General features: G+C 46.2%; 1 protein-coding gene across 2 annotated transcripts in view; it reads left to right on the top strand.

Moving 5' to 3' along the window:
* The first annotated feature begins 3,739 nt into the window (after positions 1–3,739).
* The window catches only part of EFCC1 (EF-hand and coiled-coil domain containing 1), a 32,305-nt gene continuing 26,343 nt past the window's right edge, over positions 3,740–9,701 (top strand). For both annotated transcript variants that reach the window (XM_039714035.1, XM_039714034.1), the window contains exon 1: positions 3,740–4,076. In XM_039714035.1, coding sequence (XP_039569969.1) covers positions 3,790–4,076 — 287 coding nt within the window. In that variant the 5' untranslated portion in view covers positions 3,740–3,789. The remainder of the gene's footprint in view (positions 4,077–9,701) is intronic.

The raw sequence follows: 9,701 nt of genomic DNA, 5'->3' as shown, positions 1-9,701 counted from the left end.
TCAGACAGGCATCCATGCATTGAGCCACAGATCACGACCGTGGTGTGACCCTTGAAGCAATGCAGGTTTATAGCACTGAAAATAATAATCCAATACCCAGGTTAAGCCAAGCATTTCCCAAAAACTCCAGATGTCCTCAGTGGTGTTTCAAAAGGGATCACTGTTATAGCTGGAAGTGGGCGAAAGAGTGTCATCAGAATTAAAAATTCAGCTTTCTGAGATCTTTATATTCCTATAAAAAGAGAGTCCAAACTGTTCATCTATGGAACATTAACTAAGAAGTGAATGACAGATTGTCAAAATAATTGCTTGGGGAATGAATAACCATAAATATAAAGAAGTTTACATATAGATAATAAGTAAACCATCATGCAAAGAAAAAACCAAGCCTGCCAAAATAAAAACCAATAAGGCTGTTTCATATGTCTCAATAGAAAAAAAAAAATACTGACAAGAATCAGAGATTCTCTAGGGCATTGCTATATATAGAAACTTCCAGGTATTCAGAAAAAATGAAGGAAACTGTAGTGTGCAATAAACAGAGGTAACCTGGAATTTATTGGTGGATTTCTTACAGAATTTCTGGTAGGCACGGTGGTGACACTGTTCACTGTGCCACTTTGCATGGTGTCGTGCTATGTTGGGTCCCGGTGGTGGAAGGAAAAAAAACAGGAAGTTGTTGCTGATCTCTATCTTCCAGCTTCTTTAAATGCTGCTGATAGTCAGGGAACATTCCCAGTGAGGCTGCAGTGGAGTTGTGGCCAGTCCATGGTTCTCCAAATAACTGCTGACAGTTCTGCTGCTGCCCAGGGCTTCCATTGGCCTCTCAATTGCTGGGCCTTGTCCTGGGGGCCCCGCTGGGGCTGCAGCCAGAGCTGGCTCCCACTGAGGCTGCCTGGCCAAGAGCAGCCCCAGGGGCACGGGGCAGAGGCAGAGGAAGGTGGGGAGGAGAAAGAGCAGGGCCAAGATTGCCCTTGAAAGGCAGAGGCGCTCTGGGGCCCGCTCCTGGCCAGGGACCCTGCCCAGAGCCGTGCCCTGCTGGCCGGGGCCTTGAGGGGCAGCTGTCCAGCTGGGCCCAGCTGTGCCAGCAGCTCCAGCCGTGCTGGGGAGCCTTGCCAGCTCTGGGCCCTGCTGTGCAGGAAGTTCCCTGTGTGCCACTGGCAGCTGGGGCCTCAGCCTCCTCCTCTCTCTGCAGTCGCGCTGCCGCAGCTCCAGCATCCCGGCCGAGAAGGCGTGACTCTCCCTCGCCCCCAGGGAGCCCAGAGAGCATCGAGTTTGGCAGCTCTCAGACATGGCCTCAGCAGCAGCTGCAGATGCCCAAGAAAGCAGAGCACCAGCCCTCCGTGCCTCCCCCACGGCCCCCCATCCCGGCCGTGAAGCGGAAGCCTCCCGAGATCCCCCCACCTCCTCCCCTCCCCAACCCACTGCCCTGGTCCAGCTAGGACTGGATCTGGGCCAGCCATGGCAGGGCTTGGGCCACCAACGGCTTGGGGCACCTGCTCTCCTCTACAAATAACATGTGTTACCTATGGGCAACAGCTAGAGTTTTCATACTCTTGGATCTTCAACAGGAAGGGCTGAAGATTCTTCCCATGCCCTGTCTCATCGTTTGCCACTTTGCTTGTCATACACTTGGCAGCTTGTTGCATCTCTTATAGACTTTATTTGCACTGCATGTTTTGCCCCACCTACCAGGAAAAAAAAATAAAAAATACTTCAGTTTAGATTTAATTTTTAATGTGGTTGGGCCACTCACATTTTGAGCAATTAATTTTCCATGGTACCTCTTCCCTTTTCCTTCCTATCCATAAAAAGTTCATCTGCATGTAAAAATCAGCACAATTAGTGAGATTTACCTCAAAGCTCAGAAGGAAATCTAACACAAAATATAGTACACTCCCTGTGTACTGCACAACAAGAAATATTCAGAGGAAAATTCACTGGCAGCTGAGGCTCGTGGAACTCCCAGAATCCTGAGCCTGCAGAGGAGGCAGACAGCCCTGGCAGTGGCTGAGAGGACTTCTCCTCACAGACTCCTCTCAAAGTGTGTCCTTCCAGGAGGGGAAAGCTTCTAAACCTTTGCCTTACCTTCCTCCTGAGCTAAAATGTTAGGCTCTTCCTGAGCTACAAACCGTTCTCCATTCCTCAACAAAGCTACGCAGGTTCTTGACTGATCTGAAAGAGCAAAAAAAATGTGGTCAGAAATTTCTCATCAAAGCCTGTTGGCAGAGAAGCCCCACCATATGTGAGAAAATATTTCTTAGCATCAGTTCACTCAAAAAGAAAGCCAACCCTGAATGAGCAATGCTTTAAATGAACTTGAACTCTCTTTCCTCACATATCAGCCAGATTGGTTTGCTCCTTTTTTGTCCTAGAGAATATTAGAACAATTTGCTCTTGACAGGACTCCTTGGATGGCTCCCAAACTACTGGTGGATGCTCACCACACCTTGCCTGGGCTGTTAATGCAGCCTGTTAGCAGCACCTGACTTTGCCACCCTGTTCAGACCTTGGGCACGGCTGGTGCCACGGTCCCCTCTGGTGCCACAGTCCCCTCTGGTGCCACGGTCCCTGCTGGCTCGTGGCATGTCCCTGCTGGTGCAGGAGCCCTGCTCGTGCTGCTGCCTGCGTTCAACAGCGCCGGTCCTACTCCCCAGGCCAAGAGGGACTGAAGGCACTGCTTTGGGCAGCTCCTTTGAAGGAGTTTAACGCTTCCTCACCTCTATCCCAGACCTCTTAAAACCCACACAGCAACACCATAAAGTCACATCATCTACACAGGCGAGGAGGTCTGAGCGAACAGAAGCTCGGCTTTCACACACGTTGGGTTTTTAATTTACTGCAAGCACCACTCACTCGTTCACAAGCGCTGCTTGTCAAAGCGGATCGTGCGATGCTGTTGTGTCGCTTGTGTTAAAGAGAAAGCAGAAGGGAGAAATGAGTTAAGAAAGGAGCAGCACACTTGGGGCGCAGGCTTGGCAGACAAGCGGAGCAGGGTGGCACCTGGCCGCTGGGCCGGAATCCCTTTTTGTGCCGGACAAAGGCCATACACACTTAACAGCAGTTAAATTCCTCTGGCATGAAATAGTGTGGAACAGGCAGAGCAGGGGGGCAGCATGGAGCCATTGTTCTGGCAGGTCTGGCCAGGTGTGATTTGATACTAACACAGCACTCACAGAACTCTGCTCCACCTGTGACACTTCCACTTGCAGTAGATTACTGTTGTCTTCACAATGTCCAGCAAGGCAGGGCAGAGGCACTTTTACCATTTTCATCTAAAAATAGGAAAGGAAATCATCAGCAAACACCAAGTCACCAGTCAGAGGTCCCAGGAAGAATGAAAACGACAAAGAGGAGAGCTCCAGAACACCCCCAGCTGCTCCCTGCTCTCTTCTCATGAACACAACTTCATTGGAAATATCTTTTTCAGCAGACTACTTAACTCCTGAGTAGACACCACAGTAATGACATTAAAGCCATACAGAAACTTGTGCAATAACATGGTAGTGTGTAGTGTGAAAATTAAATGCATAGCTAGGTATTAAAAAATACTTTCCAGAGATTGGAAACAATCTCTGGAAAGTATTTTTTAACAAAAGCAAAGCACAGTCCAGCCACTTTCAGTCTTCATTAAACCCCATCAATTTCTCCCTGCTTTGTGCTCCTGGTCATTACAGGTGGGACTGCGGAAGAGCCATGCCAGCCATAGAGAAGAAGGATCCTGCTTCACAGAGAGCATGAACACAGAAGCACTCCCAGTCCAAGTACCTCCAAAGTGCCCTGGAGGAAATGGAGCTCATCCGGAGCTCCGGGGATGGGCAGTTTGAAGAAGCCATCAGGTTCAGTCAGGAGCTGGAGAAGGAGCTGAAGAGCTCTCAGGAAGCTCTGGTCAGCCTGGAAGATTGCAACCGTCACCTGAAGAGGGAGCAGGCAGAGATGAGGAGGAAGGTGGAAGAGGCCAGACAGGCTGTCCTCAACAGTCTTGGCAAAGTGAAGGAGCTGGAAGTGAGAGCTAACGAGGTGACACATCTGCAAATACACATCCAGCAGCTGGAATCACAACTGCAGCACTACAGGTAGGTTGGAGTCTGACAAAAAGTGCCTATAAAATCACTGGCTTGGGGCACAAGTGAGTTTGAGAATCTCTGGCTGGGGCTTATTAGATGTCTCCAAAACACCTTGTGAAATCTGGCCAGAGGGAAATTAGAAGCTGCTCATACATTTTCTTGGTAGGGGTCTTTAGGAGATGTGGGAGTCTTCCAGGCCAAAGTCAGGGTGCAGATCTACAGAGAGCTGAAGTTACTCTTCAGACACACAACAGCAGAACTCAGCATGGTAATGCTTCAAGAAAGCCCCAAAACAAATTTTTGATAGTCCTTCAGAAACCATTTCCAGCACACTTACTTTTTTTGCTGCCTTTCCTGGTCCTTAGGTCCCATCCCAAGCCAGCTGTAATCAGATGGCTGGGTCTCCATTTCATATAAAAGCTCTTTAGTTGTCCTAAGAATTGGGGAAAAGCAGACAAGGACAACTTCTGGCCAGTGGTTTGAAACTTGCTGTGACTTCATTGCTTCTTCACTGACAGAACAGATGATAGAGGAGAGACGCTGAAACGTTCCTAAACCCACAAGATAATAGAGTGGGAATCTGAAACAAAAACCACTAGCCAACTAAACTCCACTTTTGCCACAGCATAAATAAATGCTTCCAGAAGTCAGAAAGTTGGTCACAAATGTAACAGTCCACTGCTCTTGTTGCTTTTTATCTCAGACCAAACTTGGACTCACCGATGGTTATTAAGCATTAGACATTTCTGCCCAAGTTTCAGACTGACCTATGGAATAAAATCTAGTTTATATTTTCACTGACCCAAAGCAAAACCAGTATTTCTAGATATATTTTTACTTACACTACTAAATCTAGTATTTTAATAAATTGCATATTCTGAAGTCCTTGCCTCTTTCTAAACTCACACTTCCTCTGTTTGCTTTTAAGAAGAATTCATAGTGAGTTATTTGTGGCATCCTAGCTATTGTACTGTTTTATGAAGTGAGGAAATTCTAAAAATAACCATTTTATGCAGTGTCTCTCTGTCAGCATTGTGTATATTAATACTTGCATGGTTGCAGAAGATCAAAGAAAATAGATGCATTTCTTTAAACATCTATAGGATTTAAAAACCACTGCGAGGGCACGAAACGTGCAATAAACAATGTCCACTGACCTTGCAGAGCAGGAACTTTAGGGGTTCTGTCAAAACAAAGAGTGTGAGTTTAGAAATGTAAATTATACGTTCCTTGTAAGATAACCTTCATTTGTAATACTTATTTTTAAATTGCATGCTGATTTAAAATGAGTGTCAAGCTCAGGAATGGTGCTGGACTGACCATTTGGGAGCTACGCCCCTTTTTTAGCCCTGCAGCACATTTAGCAGAGGCCCAAGCCAGCTTCCCCCCTTTGGGATTCTCTGTTGGCCACAAAACACCTGCACCTCCTCATCCAGTGAAACAGCTCTTGGTGTAAGCAGTTTAACTTAGAGATGCATCATGATAATTGGGACTTGCATGCCTGTGCTCATATTCCATAACACGTGGAACCCCATCACTCCACATGTTCCCAGAGTGGCACGGAGGTGCCCAAACTGGCACAAAATGGTGAATAAGCAGTGCAGAGCTGTGTGTTAGGGTGGGGAAAGGGTTCAGCAGCAGCTCTACCCCACACAGCCTTGGCTGTCCCAGCTTGTCCCACTCCCTCTGCTTGCTCACACTGGTGCTCAGGCAGCCCAAACACCTCCTGCTCTGGGAATCTCCTTCTCCTGATGTGCAGGAGCCCACAGCCATGGGTGTGGCTCGGGTGAGCTGCTGGGAGTGCTTGGTGAGGGGAAGAGATGGGTTGGCTGAGGCGGAGAGAGGGAGGGACAGCTGGGAACCCACAGGGTTCTGTCACTTGGCAAGAGTGTCACTTGTCCTGTTGCTTAAGTCTGGCTGTGTTTCAGTTGCTGTTACCTGCCCTGTTGAAGTCTGGCTGCGTTTCAGTCACCACTGCAGTGAACAGTTTTCCCCCCTGCCAGGAGCCACACAGAGTTTGTGAGCAGGGTCTGGATTTGGCCTGAGCTAATGCTGCAAAGTAGGGCTGCAGAGGAATGGGGGGGATTTGGGTGTTCTGCAGGAAGCACTGCCAATTGGAGATATCTCTCCTGAGAATTCACCTTAACTGGCTTGGTGAGCCACAGGTTTCCTCCAGCTAAAGTCCACTTTCTTCCAGAGAGGATCATATTCAAGAAAGAGTCCAACCTGTAAGCTTTACACACTGCTCACGTTTATAGTTTCATATTTATCAAGGAAATGCTTTCTTCTTTTAGGCTCAGATTTTAAAAGCTCTTTTAGCATCTAAATCCCTCTTCTAGACCTTCATCTGAGACCTACTTGCTATCACTTAGATCTGAAATCCCAGCCATGACCTGAAGTTATAATCCCTAATGCAGGAAACAACAGTTTGCATTTAGTCAAGAAAGTGCTTAAGTACCTGCAAGTGATTAAATGTTGTCCTAAATTGGAATGTGTAATTATAACCAGATCCATATTCCTGCAATCTGTATGACTTGAACATGAACTTCTTCTGAGAGCACAGGTTCCCAGGGTTTGAACTGCCCCTGTCACATGACTGGGTTCCTAAACCAGCCTAATTGACCAAATAGTTCATAGTTCTTTTCTTCAGGTACCCATCCTCATTTTCCTAGTCTGATGCGTGTGCCAGGTCGCTTAGAAATTGATTACTTAATAAAGTGTCCATATTCTTTTTCTCTTTAAAAGCACTGGAGGGAATAGAACAATTTAACAAGCGTGATTTTGATTCCAGTGTAAGAAATAAAAGGGAAGGTCATTTAGAATTTAAATAAATTTCATAATAGAGATGTTGACAGGGTTTATGTTGCTGCATTAGTCAGCAGCACAGTAATTACATTGGTCAGTGAAGGAGGTCATAAAATACCAAAAATACTTCCCATATGCATGGTCTGTCTCCCAAATTACTTAATTATCCATCAGCATTTCTGTGTGTTAATGAGTAGCAATCCTTTTGGCACGGAATGCAGAGCAGTTTGTTTCAGCCTCTCATATTTTCCTGTAAATATGATGGCTGAGGTATCTAGCATATTTTTCTCATATTTATTTCATCAGTGTCAATTTTTCTAAAAAGTTGTGCTTTAGGTTATTTTATACCGGAAGCAGTTTAGTTTTTCTCCTCTTTCAGGAGGCAGTGCCCTGATCTTTTCAATAATTTCTCAGGTTACCATTCACTCTGTAAAGTATAACAAGATGGACCAAACAAGTCCAAATCAATAATCCAAGAACAGGAGGGAAATATTCCATACAGGAGCAGCTCCATTAAGTGTAGGAAAAAAAAATCCCTAGGAAGGGAACACTCATACACAATAGAAGGCATCTATAGTAGGTTATTTCCAGTCAGAATGATAATGGTTTATATTTAGGCAGCCTAGAACTGTTCTTCTACTTAAAAAATTAGACAATAAAGAAAATTTGGACCATTTTTACATGACTATTGTCATCCATACCGGCTCCTTGCTGTTGTGACCTGAGGGGCATCTTGGCAGTTTGTTCCAGGTGGCACAAAATTCGAGAGGAGGCTGTGGGTGTGCATGTGCTGGACAGATGTGCAGGTGAAAAAGAAATCCAGGGAGCAGGGACTGATGGCTCAGGGAACTAAGCTCAGAGAGTAAAATGAAATGTTAAATTTGCAGAGCCTCATCTGTGAAAACTCTCAGATTCTTCTGGATGAAGTGATGTCATCTCGTTTTATTTTCTAACTTTGCCTGGAGCTGATACTGTTTTCTACTAAAGAGTGTAAGAAGTTTTGTATTACAGAGAAGTCTGCCAAAAACCATAAAGCTTCAAGTTTTGGAAGAAGTTCGCTGTAGCAGGTGAATATATTCCCATCAAACGAAGATTTAGACTACTTGTCATAAAAGAATCCTAAGCTAAGTAAGCAAACCAGATTACTCTTACTGGGGACACTTTAAAGCAGCATTTTGATTTCACAAGAGGGGATAATGGAAGGTATTGTTATTTGTGGTAGAGAGAACTGTGCAGTACAATTTAAATAGATTAATTTGGCAATGTAGAAAATGTATAGCATCTCTTTCTGTGGAAGGGCTACTTTTATTTCAAATGCAAGAGTCTTTCAAAGCTTTCAATAAAAATAATAATATTATAATAATAAAATAATAGAATAATAACAATAACAACAACAACAACAATAATAATAACAATAACAATAGGAATAACAATAACAATAATAATAACAATAATAGCAAAGCCTTGACTTCAGATCCAGTCACGTAATTGCAAGTTCATTTATCCTGAAGGAACTGCAACATTTACCCCCAGTGTGCTGCAACACTGGAAGTGTAGCCACTTCCCTGCCTTTTTTCCTGCTGGGTTCTTGTTTACAGTGTTTATTCTGGGGAAGCTTTCCCTGGCTTCTCCCTAAATCCTCCTTTTATCTGCCTGGCCGTGTTTGCTGTGTGGGAATTGGTGGTGCCTCAGTGGCAGTGCCACACACAGGGACACCCCGCCTGTCCCCTCCTGGCTCCGTTTGCTGGCCCTGCTGGAGCTGTCCCCAGCTGATCCCTTCCTGGGGATGGAGGGGTGGAAGTGCCCTGCCAGCCCTGCTGCAGCACAGGGACAGAGCCACAGGCCAGGGCAGGGCTGGTTCTGACACCCTGTTCTGCCTTTCACAGCTGCCTCCCCCGCCCTTCTGTGCATGACTTGGACTGTGCTAACCCCTCCTACACCACAGGGATTCGGTTTAGCCAAGGGGATGAGCAGTCAGTGTTTCTGCAGCTTTTCTTCCCTGAATTAGTGCCTGGAAGTTCAGGCAGAGCTTGGCGGCAGCTGTGCATATCCCTCCTTCATCTGCTGCCCTGACTTTGTACAGTCCCCCCAGTGCTCCACTCTCTTACAGCATCAACTTTCTGGGTGATCAACAGATTACCTGTCTTGTCTTAGCTCCCCCCTACAAAAAAGACTGATTTCACACACAACATCACTTGAAAGAAAAATCTTCTCCCCTTCCCCTTTCAAACCCAAACACTGCGGTCCCCATGAGAGGCTGTGACTCTCAGGAAGCAGAGCTCCCAGTCCACAGTCACTGGTTTGGGGTTACAGCAAGAACCAACACCAGATGTGGTCCTGGATCCTAACCAGCCCCCAGCCACCCTGTAAATACCCTCGTGTTCCTCAGCACACTGCAGGAGCAGAGGCACCCAGGGTAGCCTGTCAAGCAGCATGTAAACCTGCCTGGACTCCCAGGAGGCTGGGGCTGAGCTAATAAATGCCACTGATGTGAGGAAATAACAGTGCAGGCAACTCCTGCACTCCAGTGACACAAGGCAGTTACTCAGCAGCCCTGCAAATATTTGTTCTGTTTGGGACTCCTGCTGAATCACTGCCCATGTTTGCTGTGCTGTCCCCTTCTTTTCATCCCCCTGGGTATCCTTTCAACTTTGTCAGTGTCTCATCTGCCTGCTTAGCAGCACGATTAAAATCCAGACTGATATTTGCCTCTCTCATGCCTAGCTGGGGTTATCCTCTTTGTGGTACTCAGCACGTTTCCCTGGACCTGCCTGGGAATCTGAACCTCAGCTATTCAGAACTGCAGCCCATGAAAAAACCTAAAGAAAC

This window comes from Passer montanus, unplaced genomic scaffold (assembly GCF_014805655.1).
Source record: "Passer montanus isolate IOZ18808 unplaced genomic scaffold, ASM1480565v1 scaffold299, whole genome shotgun sequence".
Taxonomy (NCBI): domain Eukaryota; kingdom Metazoa; phylum Chordata; class Aves; order Passeriformes; family Passeridae; genus Passer; species Passer montanus.
Note: the sequence above shows the minus strand (reverse complement) of the source record. Positions and strands in the feature narration are given on the sequence as shown.